This window comes from Oryctolagus cuniculus, chromosome 3 (genome assembly GCF_051225735.1).
Source record: "Oryctolagus cuniculus isolate XC-2025 breed Fujian yellow rabbit chromosome 3, ASM5122573v1, whole genome shotgun sequence".
Taxonomy (NCBI): Eukaryota; Metazoa; Chordata; class Mammalia; order Lagomorpha; family Leporidae; genus Oryctolagus; species Oryctolagus cuniculus.
The window spans coordinates 166,596,249-166,613,816 of record NC_142869.1 but is presented as its reverse complement, the minus strand read 5'-3'; the positions used below and the strand labels follow the sequence as shown (position 1 = coordinate 166,613,816).

Genomic DNA, 17,568 nt, shown 5'->3' with positions numbered 1-17,568 from the left:
GGCAGGAGAGTGCTGAGTGACTCAGTCATGTGACTATGATGCCACAGACCACAGGGTAGCAAGGCTGTGGATGGTGAAGCTGTCAGGATTTGCTGAAGTGTCAGATGGGGGTTTGCGGAAAAGAAAGGTTGACTCCAAGGTATTTCAGCTACTGGAAAAAAAGTCGTCACTGCTTACTCAGAAGGAATGGCTCACAGAAAGTCTGGGTTTGATGTACGTGTGTGCTGGATGGATGTCAGGCTGTCGGCTTTGGACATGTTTGACATCCCAGAGGAGGTGGGAAGGTGCTGTGTGGATATATATGAGTCTAGGTTTTAGGAGACCTGGGAAGGTTTTAATATGCAGTTGGCAGTATGGAGCCTTGGACACCAAGGAGAGGTACTGTGTGTGTGTGTGACATGGTCATTTTTCCATTCAGTTATTGTTTATAGATAGCCATTGTCTATATTCCCACTAAACTGGGGACTTTTTGCTTTTCGCTTGTTAAACTTTTAATTTGGTGAAGTATTTAGCCTTTTTACTGTAATGTAAATTTAAAATATGTTATTTCAAAAACTAAAGAAAAGAAAGGGAGAAAGAAAGAGGGTAGGAGTGAGAGAAAGGAAGGGAAGGAGAAAAAGAATATTATGTTCTTAGAATTGTGTCTACAAAACACATTGAATCTGTTAAAAACTAATGAAAAATAAAATTTAAAAAAGCTTTTTAAAAAGGATTTGGATCTAAAGTTATCATTAGAAGGGGAAATACACATGACTTTTTTTATTAAAAGATTTTATTTATCTTGAAAGAGTTACAGAGAGAAAGAGAGAGAGAGAGAGAGAGAGAGAGAGAGAGATCATCCATCTGCTGGTTCACTCCCCAGACGGCTGCAATGGGAAGTGCTAGGCCAGGCAGAAGCTAGGAGCCAGGAGCTTCGTCTGGGTCTCCCACATGGGTGCAGAGGCCCAAGCACTTGGACTATCTTCCACTGCTTTTCCAGGCCATTATTAGGAAGCTGGAACTGAAGTGGAGCAGATGGGAGATGAACTGGTTCCCACACGGGATGTTGAAGTCGCAGGCAGTGGCTTTACTTGCTACACCACAATGCTGGCCCTTACACCTGACATTTATAAAGAAGCTTAAGTATTAAGCTGGCTTTAAGTGTGCTTTAAAAAATGCAAGCAGAATGGCTGTGGAGCTGGTGCTGTGGCACAGCGGGTTAAAGCCCTGGCCTGAAACACCGGCATCCCATATGGGCGCCGGTTCTAGTCCCAGCTGCTCCTCTTCCGATCCAGCTCTCTGCTATGGCCTGAAAAAGCAGTAGAGGATGGCCCAAGTGCTTGGGCCCCTGCACCCATGTGGGAGACCTGGAAGAAGCAACTGGCTCCGAATCAGCTCAGCTTGAGCCATTGCAGCCATTTGGGGAGTGAACCAGCAGATGGAAGACCTCTCTCTGTCTCTACCTCTCTCTCTAACTCTGTCTTTCAAATACATAAAATAAATCTTTTTTTAAAAAAGAAATTTTGTTGTAAAGGAGAGAAATAGAGGGGGAACTGGGGTCAGAAGTTTTTAAGACAAGAAATTTAGAAAGTCTCTTTCCTAAGTCTCATGGTCACCAATCCACCAGTCTTACTGTTTCCAAGTCTGACTGTGTGTCCAAACCAATAGGCACTACCATGATTCAGGATAAATCTCTCCTCAAGGATCTGCCTGTGTGGTGGTGGGTTTGCTGCACCACATCATCTCACCTTCAAGATAGTAGGTGAAGGTCTGGCGCCACGGCTCACTAGGCTAATCCTCTGCCTGCGGCACCGGCACCCTGGGTTCTAGTCCCAGTTGGAGTGCTGGATTCTGTTCCGGTTGCTCCTCTTCCAGTCCAGCTCTCTGCTGTGGCCCGGGAAGGCAGTGGAGGATGGCCCAGGTCCTTGGGTCCTGCACCTGTATGGGAGACCAGGAGGAAGCACCTGGCTCCTGGCTTCGGATCGGCGCAATGCGTCAGCTGCAGCACGCAGGCCGCGGCGGCCATTTGTGGGGTGAACCAATGGCAAAGGAAGACCTTTCTCTCTCTCACTGTCCACTCTGCCTGTCAAAAAAAAAAAAAAAAAAAAGACAGTAGGTGAAGACAGCAAGACAATGGGCTGTCCTGCTTGGGGTCCACCCAACTGGACTGTTCCCCTCTCTATCCTGAAAACACTCTGGAAAATTTCCTTTCAAAATTACCCTTGAGAGGGACTACAGTGTCACTGCGTTTTGCTTGTGGGTGGTGCATTTACAGGTGAGGAGCCTCCTATAAAGTAGAGCCATGCTTTTCCTTCTCACGGGACTCCTCATGAGAAGAAACAGGTGTGGGTTGAGGCGGATCCACTTGTGGGGCACAGCTAAAGGGTTCTCCTAAATGCATGTATCCAGAAGTAAAGAGAAGTCATCCGTAAATACAGAGGATATTCAGGTGGCCAAGAGATGGAGAAAAAGTTGCTCAACTTCATTAATCACCAGGGCAATACCAATGAAAACGCAGCCAGATGCCACCACAAACTTACCAGAACAGAGACCATGAAGAACAGAAAACATCAGGGTGCGTCTTAAGATACAGAGCAACGGGAGCCCTCAGCCCACGGCGGAGTGTGTAAATGTACAATCACTCCAGAAACTTGCCTGGCAGTATCCACTAAAGTTGAAAAGACGCACACCCAGGAATTTCATTCTTTTGACATATGCCAAGCAGAAATAAGTACATCTATTCATCAAAAAAGTTATCAACTGCAGCACATTCTGTAATTATTCCGAACTGAAAACTACCTAAATACTTGACAGCCATAGAATGGAAAAAGGTAAATGGTGTTAGATTCTCCCAATTCAGTGTTGAAAATGATATAAGTGGAAAATATACAACTGTATACAAAATATGAATGGGTTTCACAGACCTTAAGTTGAGCAACACAAACCAGACACAACAAGATATGTACTCTAGGGTTCTGTTTTTATGAAATACAAAATCAGACAAAGCTAATCTATGCTATTAAGAATCAGCAATAGTGATTACTCTTGGAGGTGGCTAGTATGAAAAAAAATACATGAGCTAAAAATCCAAGACACTGACAAGGCTAATAGAGAAACAAGACGGGAGAAAATGATAATGACAAGGGCAGAAATCAACAAGTTAGAGAACAGAATCAAAAGCTGCTCACTTGAAAGCATTAATTAGATAAGTAAAAAGAAGGTGTAAAAAAATACAGGGTAGGGGGCAGTGCTGTGGCATAGTGGGTAAAGCCACCACCTGGAGTGCCGGCATCCCCTATGGGCACCAGTTCAAGTCTCAGCTGCTTCACCTCCAATCCAGCTCTCTGCTGTGGCCTGGGAAAGCAGTAGAGGATGGCTCAAGTCCTTGGGCTTCTGCACCCACGTGGGAGACCCAGAAGAAGCTCCTGGCTCCTGGCTTCGGATCACCACAGCTCTGGCCATTGCGGCTAATTGGGGAGTGAACCAGCGGATGGAAGACCCCCCTCTCTCCTTCTCTCTCTCTCTGCATCTCCTCTCTCTGTGTAATTCTGACTTTCAAGTAAATAAATAAATCTTAAAAAAAAATACAGGGTAAAAAAAGGAAATAAATATAGACAGAAAAGATTTCAAAGTATTATAAATTGTTTATACATTTATTAATTCCTAGAAAGATATGAAATGTTAATTTTAGCACAAGAAAAAAATAGAGACCTTAAATAGGTGAATAAATATTAAGCACATTTAAATGACAAAGGTTTCCCTTCTTGCCCCTCAGAGACCCCTCAAATCCACATGTTTTTCATGGGACATTTCTTTTTTTTTTTTTTTTTTTTTTTTTTGACAGGCAGAGTGGATAGTGAGAGAGAGAGACAGAGAGAAAGGTCTTCCTTTTGCCGTTGGTTCACCCTCCAATGGCCGCCACAGGTGGTGCGCTGCGGCCTGCGCACCGCGCTGATCCAAAAGCAGGAGCCAGGTGCTTCTCCTGGTCTCCCATGGGGTGCAGGGCCCAAGGACTTGGGCCATCCTCCACTGCACTCCCTGGTCACAGCAGAGAGCTGGCCTGGAAGAGGGGTAACTGGGACAGAATCCAGCGCCTCATGGGACATTTCTACCAAAATTTCAAAAAGCAATTCATTTCTGCCCTGTGTATAAAATTTGTTCTGGAAAACAGAAAGTGAGCAAAGCTCCTCATTTGGGCGCTATTTAAAAAATGAGTATAACATAAGAACAGTATGTAGCTATTACATTTACCAACAATAAATAACATTTAAAATAGCCTCTTGGCTGTAATAGAGATTTGAAAAACAATACATCAGGATCGATTAAAATGTCTCTTAGAGGGCAGGTGCTCAGCAGAGCAGGTCAGACGCCCGTGACCCGGGCAGATGCACTGTGCCCAGCTTTGACTCCTGCCTCTGACTCCCAGTTCCAGCTTCCTGCTAATTCAGACCCTGAGAGACAGCAGCAATGGCTCAAGTGCCTGAGCGCCTGTCACCATGTGGACACGCTGGCTTGAGTTCCTGGTGTCTGGCTTCCGCCTGGCCTGCTCCTGGCTGTTGCTGCAGGCATGTGGGAAGTGAGTCAGCCAAGGGAGCTCTGTCTGTCTGTTCAAATAAATATTTAGTCCTGGTCTCAGTGCAGCAGGCAAAAGGGTGACAGGCGAGTGAGTGTGCTGCGTTCACAGCAAATGTAGTGTTGTCTCTGTGCATAATCCGGGACTGTCCCAGATTCACCTGGAAGCCACTGAAATGCCACTGTTGGCCTATTGGGGTGAAGCTGATGGTGGCCATCACCTGTAGACGCAGTTATGTTAGCATAGCGCGTGGAGGAGACTTAAGAAGAGGGAAAGGAGAGTGGAAAAAACTGTTCTACTTGAACTACATTCCTTTTTCAGACATTCTGTGTTATCCTATTTTAGGTGTGTATATGCAAACTGTCCGTGGCTGGGTTTTTAAGAAATTCAACCTAGAAATGGCTTTTTCATAGGTGAGCTTAATTTTACTATGTTTATTGTGGTTGTTGAGTTATTTGAATTTATTTTTATGCATTATTTCACTTTATTCTTTTTCCTTTCTTGACTTACAGTGCATCAGTTTTTTTTAAATACCCTTTTATTTACTTTAAAATTATAAAGTTATTTGCATGCATCTCCTACTTAAGTCACTAATCCTTTTCTGAAAACCAGATGTTATATATAAAAATGCTAAGCCAGAGTAATTTCCTATCATTATAAATCAAAAATATTACAGTGGGCTATTTGTCAATAAATAGCTCTCAATCAATTCCTAAAGCATAGCCCAAGACACCTAGTAATCGTTGATTGATAAGTTATCATGTTAGAAAGAGAAATGTTTTAAAATTGAGTTCTGCCCAGGAACAATGACTATAACTGCTTACAAACCGCTGATTTGATGCAATGGTTTGGCTGCTCAGCTCTAGAAACATCTGAAATTCATATCCTTTGTCAATCCTTACGCTTTATAAAATGACTGCATGTGATTTCCACATTCTGCTAATTATACTTGGAATGTGGATCAAATTATTGCCTGCACATTTTAAAAATAAATGTCTTAAAGTTGTATTGAGTTTCGGAGACAGGAATACAAACTTTCTTAAACAATGCATGAAAACATTGCGTTGAGAGCTATACACCCCTGTGAAATTTAATCTTTAAGGCAAGGAAGCCGTCACAACATTGACAAGCAAGATACTCTGTGGGAAATATTTTATCTTCTTTTAATAAAGTTTTTCCGAGGTTCGTTTCGGGTGAAAAGAGGCAGAATTGGGTCACTGCAGTGACCCTGTAGTTATTCTGTTCTGTTGCTGTCTGGTCCCTTGTGGGGCTCTCATCCCCTTAGAGTTTTATCTCTGTACCCTATTTGGATGTGTTCCTCATGGTGTGTGCGGGTCCTGAGTCCCTGCTTCCAAACCTGGGTCGTCCTGAAACATGTCAAAGCATGCCGGGAGTATTCTCTGGTCACTGCTGGAGCCTTCTTCCTGTAAGCCCAGAGTTCCCATAACCAACTTGAGTAGTCGTCCTCATCCGCAAACGAAAGGCCCCCAGCTGTTCTCATCCAGGACTTGCTGTCTGTCACCATCAGAGGGCGACTATCATTAATTTCCTGGATCTCCCGGGTTCTCTCCGGGTGCGATTCCAAATTGCTGATGTCATTTTTCCTTCTTCCAATAAGTCTGTCTTGGACCCAAGTATTTTTCCAGATAGACCATCTGCAAAAAATGTCTCCTCGGCCCCTACCTAGCCTGGTCCCTAAATGTGAAAGCAGTTAGGTACAGATAGAAAAGCAGAGAGACACCCCCTCTTTTTCTTTTATTTGATGAGTGTTGATGTTTCTCATCTCATGTCTTTCCGAATATCAGTCTCTCTTCATTCATTCACCTGCTGACACATCCCCCTGTTTGCTTTTGGTTGTTTCTCTCTCTCTCTCTCTCTCTCTCTCTCTCTCTCTCTCTCTCTTTTTGATAGATAAATCAAATAGATAAATAAATCAGATAGATAGGTGTAGTGATTTTTCCACCTTGGGGATGACATGGTTTTATTCTTATTAGAGGAGGCCTCTTTCTGGCTATTGCTATGACAGTCACAAACGTTATCGGGTCATAACCAACGAATGTACCAGGAACAAACTGAGAGCTCAAAGAGGATGGGTAGGGAAGGACATGCCTCACAGGGGCAGTGGATAAGCCCTGTAGTTCCTTTGATGTTGGTTCTGCCTGATTTTTTCTTGGCTTTCATATGTCTTTTGTAAGAACAGGATAAAAAGGAAGAATATTTGAAAGGACCATCAAGTACTACCAATGATGCCTAGCACTACTAAATCTAAAGTAAAACTCACATGTCGTGTTGAGTTCTCAGTCAATCAACAAATGTTTGCTCATATCTACCAAATGTTACTGCTCCAGGCACGTGGGATATTGTAGTGACCCAAAATCTTTGCAACATTGGAGAATACATTCTTGCAAAGGAGATGGATGAATAAATGTGAGATAACTACAGAATAAATAAAGGAGATAAATGCAGAAATGTGTAAGGAGTAAATTCAAAGATTTGGAAGAATAATCAAGCATAATAAAGATAACATGACCAGGAGAGAGAATCTGAGTATTGGGATAGCTAAAGATGGTCTTTAAAAAAGATTATTTATTTATTTGAGAGGTAGAGTAATAGACAGAGAGAGGGAGAGACAGAGGGAAAGGTCTTCCATCCACTGGTTCACTCCCCAAATGGCCACAAAGCCTGGGAGCTGGGCCAATCTGAAGCCATGAGCCAGGAGCTTCTTCCAGGTCTCCCACACGGGTGCAGGGTCCCAAGGACTGGACCACCTTCTACTGCTTTCCCAGGCCATAGCAGAGAGCTGGATGGGAAGAGGAGCAGCTGGGATACAAACTGGTGCCCCTTGGGGCAGGTGCCACAGGCGGAGGCTTAGCCCACTATGCCACAGCGCCTGCTCCTGGAAGATCTTTTTAAGAGTGTGACATTTGAGCAGAAAAAATGAACAAAGTGAGGGAGTATGCAGTAGGAAGTTTGTGAGAACACAAGTAGCAAAAGCCCCATAGAGGGAATGACCTTAACACGTTCGAGGATTAGCAGGAAGTCCATGCTGGCGGGAGTTGATGACATGCCTGGTAGGAAGCGAAATTAGGAGGGAACAGGGAGAACCACCCAAGCCTGTTACATAATGTGGCAAGGAGCTTGAATTTCATTCCAAATGTGATGGGAAAATGTGAGCAGATTTTGAGCAAGAAAATTCTTTGGTTCTTTTTTTTTTTTTTTCTGTTAAAAAAAAAATCCATCTCCAGAAGTAGATTTATTTTCTGTCTGGGCTTACCTAAGTATTCATGAGGACATAAGTAAAGCAGACCCCTCTTGCAAACTCTGGTAAATGGCATTGTAGTCGTCTTCTTAAAGCTTGTAGCTCTCTTCTTAAAGGCCAAGCATCAGATAGACTCCTTTCTTATAAAATGTGTGTGATTGCTTCAGGGACACAGAGCTGGTAAGAAGCTATAACATGCAGTCCAGTTGCTGTACTCTGCAACATCACTTCCCTTTGTTCCCCTCTGCCCCGAAGCACAGTCTTCCCAAAGACAACTACCGCTGGTTGAAGCAGTCCAAGGTAAAGGGAGCTTCAGCTTGGACCAGGGAGGTTGAAAAGTAGTCTGATCTGGAATATATCTGGAAGAGAGACTCAATAGCAGTTTAGACTGGATATGTAGTTTGGGAGAATAAGAAGAATCAGAGCTAACTCCCAATGTTGCTTGCCTAATTAATATAATCTACGGCAGTGCTGTGCACTGAGATAGGAAAGGCTTGGGGGGAAATGGGTTTGCAGGGGAGGGAGAGCCAAGAGTTACTTTGAAGCTGTCAAGTCTGAGATACCCATTTAGTCATTCAAGAGCAGATATAACCTACAGTTGCATCCAGCTCCCAGCCAGAATGTAAGCTCCATGAGGAGACACAATTTGTTTATTCTCAGAACTGAACGAGGCCATGCCACGTAAGAGGGTTCAATAATATTTGTTGAATGAGTGAACAAACACATGAATCAATATTAATGTGAGGCTTTTGTGGTTTGAAGTTCTGGCCCTCAGCCCTTGCTGACCACAGAGATCACTTATCAATACCTGGAACTTAGAGAGCAACCACAGATGGGCCAGTGGCTCTTGCCAAAGAGATGCTAACATGAACTGGGAAACAGGAAGGACCTTTTTCCCCCGTACTCCAAGCTCCCACTCATCTCACCTATTGGCAGAACCTATACAAAGCGCAGTGGTCAAAGGGGTGTGAGAAATACGGTTTGCATCTCAGAATGGGGCTTAGAATGGGGGAGGGGGCTTGGAGCTGAGACACAGTAGGTAGATAACTGACCCAGGAGGCCACTCACATATAGTGTAGAGTCCGGTGGGCCTTCTCCCAACATCTGACCTCAAACCTGTGTTGCAGAAATGGAGGCCAATAGAGTAGAAGACCAGGACCTGAACAGAGAGCAAGTCAACCCCACTTATGTGGACTTTCATTATATAGAGACCTCCCATAAGAGAAAAAGAAAGCCCAAAGAGTGATATGAGTTTCCTTCTTGAGAAAACTCAGAGTGAGAAAGTCAGGAAGAACAATTTCCCCAAGAGCTCCCTCCTCGCCCTGAGCCCCCATCACCCCAACTCTATGAACACTGATATTTGTAAAATTTTTGGTGATATTTAAATTCAATATATGATTTGCTAGGAAAGTTGTGACATTATGACTTTCGTATCAGGGAAAATTCTGTAATATTAGAAATTTGCTTGCCTTGTTAGTCAGGAGCATCTGAGCTGATCACATCTAGTGCCTAGATCATTCTGTGTTACAACAGTGCCCTTGACTTGAAAGCTAGGAAGCTGCCTAACAGTTAAGAATCTGAGGTGTCTTGAATGGGAAAGCACTTCCAATGCTCACTCATACATTTATGTATTTATTTGAAAGTCAGAGTTACACAGAGAGAGAAAGAGAGACAGAGACAGACAGAGAGAGAGAGCGAGGTCTTCCATCTGCTGGTTCACTCCCCAATAGGCCGCAATGGCCGGAGCTGCGCTGATCCGAAGCCAGGAGCCAGGAACTTCTTCTGGATCTCCCACGCGGGTGCAGCGGCCCAAGGACTTCTGCCATCTTCTACTACTTTCCCAGGCCATAGCAGAGAGCTGGATCGGAGGTGGAGCAGCCTGGGCTCAAACCAGCACCCATATGGGATGCAGGCACTGTAGGTGGTGGCTTTACCTGTTATTCTACAGTGCCGGCCTTTCACTCATACATTTGAAACATTTTAGAAATTTCTACAGTGGGACTCCCTTGAGGTTACCTTCTATCTTTTACTGTGCCCCTCATTTTTTTTTATAAAGATTTATGTTTTATTTATTTGAAAGACAGAGTCACAGAGAGAGGTAGAAACAAAGAGAGGTCTTCCATCCGCTGGTTCACTCCCCAGATGGCCACAACGGCCGGAGCTGGGCTGATCCAAAGCCAGGAGCCAGGAGCTTCTTCTGGGTCTCCCACATGGGTGCAGGGGCCCAAGCACTTGGGCCATCCTCCACTGCTTTCCCAGGCCATAGCAGAGAGCTGGATCAGAAGAGGAGCAGCTGGGACTAGAGATGGCGCCCATATGGGATGCTGGTGCTTCAGGCCAGGGTTTTAACCTGCTGCGCCACAGCGCCGGCCACATCTCTTACCTCCACAATTTCCCTGTTGGTTCTTCCTTTGGTCCTTGTTTCCCTAATGGTCCAATAGTAAGTTGAATGGAAGCTTGCAGTCTCTCATACATAGATTTCCCCACATTTTTAGATGTACAGACAGATTTCAGGGCCTGGATTCCCCACTCCCAGATCCCAATCTCTTACTCAATCACCACGTTTCTCCTTTTCTGCTAGTCTTTCTTAGCTCCCTCTAGGTGCCAGAGTGACTCTTGCTATTTTTTATATAAAATTAATTCATTCCAGAAATCACTTTCCATTCATTCATCTCTGAATAATGATAGTTCTTTTTAAAAAAGATTTATTTATTTACTTGAAAGGCAGAATTACACAAAGAGAGGGAGAGGGAAGGGGAGAAGAAGAGGGGGAGAAGAGAGAGAGAGAGAGAGAGAGCGCGCATCCATCTATTGGTTCACTCCCTAAATGTTCACAACAGCCAGGGCTGGGATGGGCTGAAGTCAGGAGCCAGGAACTCCATCAGATTCTCCCACATGGACAGCAGGGGATACAGCACTTGGGGTATCTTCTGCTGCTTTTCTGGGTACATTAGCGGGGAGCTGGATCAGAAGGGGAGCAGCTGGTACTCAGACTGGTGCCCATATGGGATGCCAGCGTTATCGGCAGCAATTAAACCCACTGCACCACATCACCAGCTCCTGAATAAGGCTAGTTAGTTTTACACTTGGTTTTGGTCAATAGATGGGGAGACTGGCTTTATGGACTCTGGTGCCATTCCTTGCCAGTAGATGCAGAGCTCTCTGCTCTATTCTGTTTCTAGAAGGCTTTCATGTTCACTTTGCTAAGGAGATAACTTTCTGAAACAACCATTTGCTACTTCTCTGGTATCTCAAACCATACAGCATATTAAAATGTGAAATCTACAGTTGCATCATTCACAAAATCCAGGATGTTGAAATGTGTAAGGTGCCAATACCATCTCTTCTCCACACAGGTTCCAAAGCAATTAATCAACTTGTGCAAGAATTAGGTAAGTTCATAATAGCAGTTTTTGTTAGAAGCTGGTTTGGAGACTATGGCTGGGAGTTGAACAAAAAATGGGCCTCCTATTATACCCCATAACTGGAAAGACTTATCTGGTCACTAATGAACAACGGACCTCTCCCTAATAGAAGAAAATCTTCACATGTTGCTGGCAGGCTGTTTGAGGAAGGAAGAGCCACACAAGGGAGGAGCTACCCTTGCCCAGCTGTTGCCCGGGGTGTGAAGACTCCATCCAGACATGGGAAGTTGTATAGGAGAAGGGATGGGAGAAGCTGTTCAACACCCAAAGGGCTGTAGGAAGGGAAAACCACTCTGAGGTTTGGTTGATGCAGCCCCCATGTCTGAAAATGAAGACAAGCTGTAGGGATTCTCATTATCGTTATCAGCTGGTCTCTTTCTTCAAGCAAATCCTGACCCTCCCAATGAACTCCATCCTCATGGGCTTTTTCAAGTCTAGATGTTTCTGCCTTGCGGTTGCCACATTGAGTTGTTTATTGAGCTTTTGATTATTTTTGTGATGTCTTTTTTATAGGCCATCAAATCTGCAGTTCAGTTGCTGCTTTAAGCTGGAGGTTTTCTTCATTTTTCATGATACCAACTCTTCCCACAATTCCTGTGGCCACTTCCTCCTGTTCTGCTCCAACCTCTGGCCACTCCTTCTCAGTATCCTTCATCCCATCCACCTCTGATGCTCCTCCTTCCTTCCACAGCCCGGAGCTCCATCCTCAACCTTGGTCTCTTATCAATCCACCATTTTCCTTGCTTGGTCTCATCTGCTCCAATGGCTTCAGTGAGCCTGTATACTTAAGGCTGACTCCCAAATGTGTTAGTTCTATTTTGAGTCTTAGACTATTCAGACAGCTATAACAAAATGCTATAAACTGGGTGACTTATCATAGTGATTTATTTCTCACAGTAGTGGAGACTAGGAACTCCAAAATCAAGGTGCCTGCAGATTTGGGGTCTGGGGAAGACCTACTTCCGGGTTCACAGATGGCTGTCTTTTGCAGTGTCCTCATCTGGCAAAAGAGGCCAAGAGGCTCTCTGGGACTTCCTTTTTTTTTTTTTTTTTTAAGATTTATTCATTTATTTGAAAGTCAGAGTTACACAGAAAGAGGAGAGGCAGAGAGAGAGAGAGAGAGAGAGAGAAAGAGAGAGGTCTTCCATCCACTGGTTCACTCCCCAGTTGGCCGCAACTTCAGGAGCTGCGCCGATCCAAAGCCAGGAGCCAGGAGCTTCTTCCAGGTCTCCCACACGGGTGCTGGGACCCAGGGAGTTGGGCCATCTTCTACTGCTTTCCCAGGAAATAGCAGAGAGCTGGATCAGAAGTAGAGCAGTCAGGTCTCGAACCGGCACCCATATGGGATGCTGACACTTCAGGCCAGGATGTTAACCCACTGCACCACAGCGCCAGCCCCTGGGACCTCTTTTATAAGGGTACTCACCATCTCCCAAAGGCTCCAAACTCCAAATATCCTCACATTGCAAATTAGGCTTCAACATAAGTCTCAAGGGGACATAAACATTTTCTCCTTGTGTCTCTTCCTGGCTACACTGTGAGCTCCTTAAGGTTGAAGACTACATCTGATTTATGTGTTGTTCCCATCACTCGGATGGTATCTAATATGTTGTAAATGTTCAGTAGATATACTGAAAGAAACAAACACTGATTTTAAATGTCTAGCATTTGCAAATATGTAGAAAAATCCAGTTTGCACTTTTTTTTTATTTGACAGAGTTATAGACAGTGAGAGAGAGAGAGAGACAGAGAGAAAGGTCTTCCTTTCGTTGGTTCACTCCCCAAAAGACATGCCCAGAAGAAAAGCCTAAGTAGAACCACAGGATACTTTGTAACAATTACATGCACAGAAAATGATGACTATAGGCAAGAGTTTGGGGTTGGATTGATGTGGAAGTCTTCTCTTTAGAAGAAAGATCTAAGAAGTCTTAGAAAGACGATTCAAATGGTTGAAGAGGTAGGGGAGAGTGTTTTAAGTATGAGGAATAGGAGAGAAATTCTGTAATTCTGTGTTTGAAGAATGGGGTGAACACGTTAGTGAAGGCAGAGGTTCAGGGGTGGTGTAAAGGCCAGTGTGCATGTGTGGAGAAGTTGTAGGTTGGAAAAACAAACAGGGCTTCCAGCAATGTTGTGTGAGTATACCTTGGTCCTTTTTTTTTTTTTTTTTTTGACAGGCAGAGTGGACAGTGAGAGAGAGACACAGAGAGAAAGGTCTTCCTTTGCTGTTGGTTCACCCTCCAATGGCCGCCGCGACCGGCACACCGCGCTGATCTAAAGGCAGGAGCCAGGTACTTCTCCTGGTCTCCCATGGGGTGCAGGGCCCAAGCACTTGGGCCATCCTCCACTGCACTCCCGGGCCACAGCAGAGAGCTGGCCTGGAAGAGGGGCAACCGGGACAGAATCCGGTGCCCCGACCAGGACTAGAACCCGGTGTGCTGGCGCCACTAGGCGGAGGATTAGCCTAGTGAGCCGCGGCGCCGGCCTGTCCTTTTTATTTTCTGTCTCCACTATAGAACACCTCAGCATTCTAGATTGCTTGTTCATCACCAAGTCTTTGTCTCCTCCAGAATCCAGAAAGAATAATCAAGATATTTTCAAAATGGAAAGTTTCAATACCATGGAATTTTGCTTTCCTCCTTCAACTATGATTTCCTGACTTCCCTAAAGGTATCGTACACCAGATATGTCTGTTCTTCTTTTAAATGTAGTTTTTGTGTTCATGTGAATTTTGTGTTTCCAGCCTTGGCTGCATACAATATAAGACTTGTAACACACAGCCCCCACCCCATTCTGGTGGCTCCCTTTTATTTTGGTTCCAACATATACGCAAACTGGACTTACAATTCCAGAGGAACTAAATGTGGAGAAAAAAAAAAAAAGGCGAAAAGCTTGTTAAAATCTATTTGCCTGGAAGGGACCTTTTAGGATTTAGCTCAGTCTAGTCATAAATTCTAGACAATTATCTTCATGGTTTATGTCTAGATAGTCAAACTAGAAAACAAGACATAAACCCTAAAACAATCACACAGCAACACTATTAGTGCTAACACGGACCTCTCCCTGGAATTTGAGCTAAGAGGTCTTATCAAAATCCTACGCAGTTGTCAAAGGTGCCACAATGTGATCCCATTCTCTCTACCCACTTGCATTTCTTATGGCTTAGAACAACATCAACAACAAGTAATCTTTCCAGTTAGGGAGCGCACACTCCATCCTGCAAAGTTTCATTGGCTTCCCCTTTCTCCAAATGGTGGTTAGATGTCATCAGCTTTTATTGTCCTAATCTAATTGTCAGTATCAAAAAATTTCCCCATTCCTGAACACACTTTTCCCAGCTTCCCAGGCCCATGTTATGGGTGAGCATTGTTGTATTGACAGGAGAGGTAAATTAAAAGATGGCTGCTCCTCCAACTTTCCCCTACTGTTGATACATGTGAATTAATTTTATTTCAGGTCTGCATGTAGGTAAATCTCACCACTTTCAAGAAATTGAAATGTCACCTTTAAATCATTGGATTAATGCTCTTCATTTTAGGGTAGAAGAAATTGAGACCCCTAAGAAAAGAAAGTGACTTACCTAATATGTTGCCATGTATTTGTCATTACCGTTTCACATTATCAATCACATCCTCTCCTCATCCCCCTTTGTCAAATAAACTTAATTCCTTGAGGGTAGGGTTCATCATGTCTGTGCACTTTCTGCATCTATAACAGCACCTGTCAGTCTTCTCTCATTTCCCATACAGGATCAAGAACGGGGCTGGGCACACAGTGTGTGCTAAGGAATGAATGTTTGGATTGAATTGAACCCCCAAAGAACGTGGACTATTCAGAGACACTGAATTTGGACTTGGGAGAATCCCTGCCTCGGGTTGGCCCAATTAGCAGTGAACAGCAATGGGCCAAAAGAGATATGCCAAGTGTGTAGTCGACTAAGTTTTGAATACCACCCTGTACTAACTTACTTAGTAGCCCAGTGCACTTTGAGTAGTGGTAATCACAGAGCAGAAACGCATTAAATTCAATTTTAGTTGGATGGCTGTCCCCAGATCAAAACCCTTGTCTTGTTCTGTGTTTCTTGCAGCAACTGGAGTAGCTTTGCCAAAAAGAAAGTAGCAAGACTGTTCAAGGTGGTCACTGTTGGGCTGAGGAAGTACTTTTCATATACCTTTCTATACCTTCAGTTGGCCTTAAAGAAGAGAGTCTGGAACCCTGTGCTCCCTTTGAGATATCAAAGAATTGTTTTTGAAGAGTGCTACAATAAAGACCATATTGGCGGGCGCCGCGGCTCACTAGGCTAATCCTCCGCCTTGCGGTGCCGGCACACTGGGTTCTAGTCCCAGTCGGGGCGCCGGATTCTGTCCCGGTTGCCCCTCTTCCAGGCCAGCTCTCTGCTGTGGCCAGGGAGTGCAGTGGAGGATGGCCCAGGTGCTTGGGCCCTGCACCCCATGGGAGACCAGGATGAGCACCTGGCTCCTGCCTTTGGATCAGCGCCGTGCGCCAGCCGCAGTGGCCATTGGAGGGTGAACCAACGGCAAAAGGAAGACCTCTCTCTCTGTTTCTCTCTCTCTCACTGTCCACTCTGTCAAAAAAAAAAAAAAAACATATTAGTAATTACTAGATAACTTAAGGCACTAGGACTAGAACACAGACTTGAAAGTGTTATGTTATTTGATGAATTTATTTTGGATAATTTCATTATGGACTATCCACAGTAGGTCTCCTGCAGTTAAGACCTCTGACCTGATTTAATGGTGCGGCTGGTGACTGATAGCAGGTGGAAGCCAGCAGTCCTTGGATAGAATCTGATACTGACTTTGGGAGTATGTGCACCATGATCTAGCCCGTTAACGTGCCAACTGTATAACTTGGCTATTTCTACATTTTTGATGTTGGGTCTTATTTTGCTATCCTCATTTTTAAAGGAAAAGTGTCTCATTGAGGTAGTTGCAGAATTGTTATTAATTTGAGCTAGTGTAATCTGACAATGGAACTATCTGTAAGGAGGAAGCGGGCCATTTACTGTCATCGTTAACCCAATTTTACTGATCAGCATCGTCCACTCTGTTCAGGCAATAAATGGGTTTATAAAGAACCAGTCAGGGAATCCAAAATAATCCATTATTAAACACATCAACTTCTGCTCCTTCTTCCCCCTTCCCCAAAGGGAGCTGGTATGTGAGCAGGAGGAGGGGAACTAAGTGAAAGATCCGAGTACAAAAATATTTGCCATCGATGGTTATTTTCATTCCTCTAGTTCTAGAAGAGAAACCTTGAGATGGGGTCAGGAAGATGAGAGAGCCAGGAATCCGAGCCAGGTGATTAAGAATTGGAAACTAGAGGTTCTGCTGTCTGTATTCCTTCTGAGGAATTCCTTGGCTAACGCTAGCCAATCACTGGCAAAGGCAGGGTCTTTGCACAGAAAAGAGGAGTTGTGTGGGTTGGCATTCAACATAGTAGGTGAGCTTTAAGAGTATTATGAGAGCCTTGCTGTCCCAAAGGATGTTCTTAAGCATAGACTACAGCCCTTCCCTGGGCAGTCGAAACCCTTATTTTAGAGGAAACCAGGGCATCAGAGGACCCCACTTCTCTAACCATTCAAACTGAGGTCTTCTTTCTCCCGAGTATGCAGGGTGGATAATGGGCCCTATTCTTTACACATTCCTTTTGTAATCATCCAAGCCAGACTCTTCTAAGTTAGGCTCCCAAACTTTGTGGAGGGGCACTGAGAACATGCAGCAGGCCAGGACTCTGAGTCAGAAAAGGCAAGTGGACATTCGACCTCTGTTTCAGGTTTGAATATGGCAAACCAAAGACTTCAGAAAATAGACCAGTTAAACAGAAAGGAGTCATGGTCGATGGTGATGAGGTAAGGGAGAGCATTAGCAAATGTTCGTTTATAAGCTTACTTTGGGGTTGCTGAGTACTTTCTTAGCTGGGTCTACAAACTTCCTATTGGAAAGCAAAACGGGGTTAAGATTTATATGGAGAACAAAGTTAACTTATCTAGTTTTATGAAAGGAAAACAGAGGCATAGGAAAAAAGAGGAGTCAAGGACATATCAGCAACAAATCAGGGCATGAAATTCAGGGACAACGATTATAGGGAGTAAGGGAGTTAAACCCTGGCCAATCTAGGCTTCACAATTAACCGCTGGTAGCAGAACTCTGTTGGGTACTTTGGTTTATTTTCCCAGGCTTATCATAGTAAATGGATTTTTCAGGTCTACTTTTATGTCCTTAGCCAGAGATAATGCAATTCAACATACCAAAACTAAAAACAGATTCCAATTTGGACAATCTTGCAGGCTTAGTCAACTCTTGGAGGCTACT

The 17,568-nt window shown here is 44.2% G+C and overlaps 1 protein-coding gene across 1 annotated transcript in view; it reads left to right on the top strand.

Moving 5' to 3' along the window:
* The first annotated feature begins 228 nt into the window (after positions 1 to 228).
* Positions 229 to 17,568, top strand: part of TSGA13 (testis specific 13) — a 29,667-nt gene continuing 12,327 nt past the window's right edge. Inside the window, exons 1-3 of the mRNA XM_089328720.1 lie at positions 229 to 284; positions 15,321 to 15,389; positions 17,030 to 17,105. Of these exons, the coding sequence (XP_089184846.1) occupies positions 229 to 284; positions 15,321 to 15,389; positions 17,030 to 17,105 (201 nt within the window). The remainder of the gene's footprint in view (positions 285 to 15,320; positions 15,390 to 17,029; positions 17,106 to 17,568) is intronic.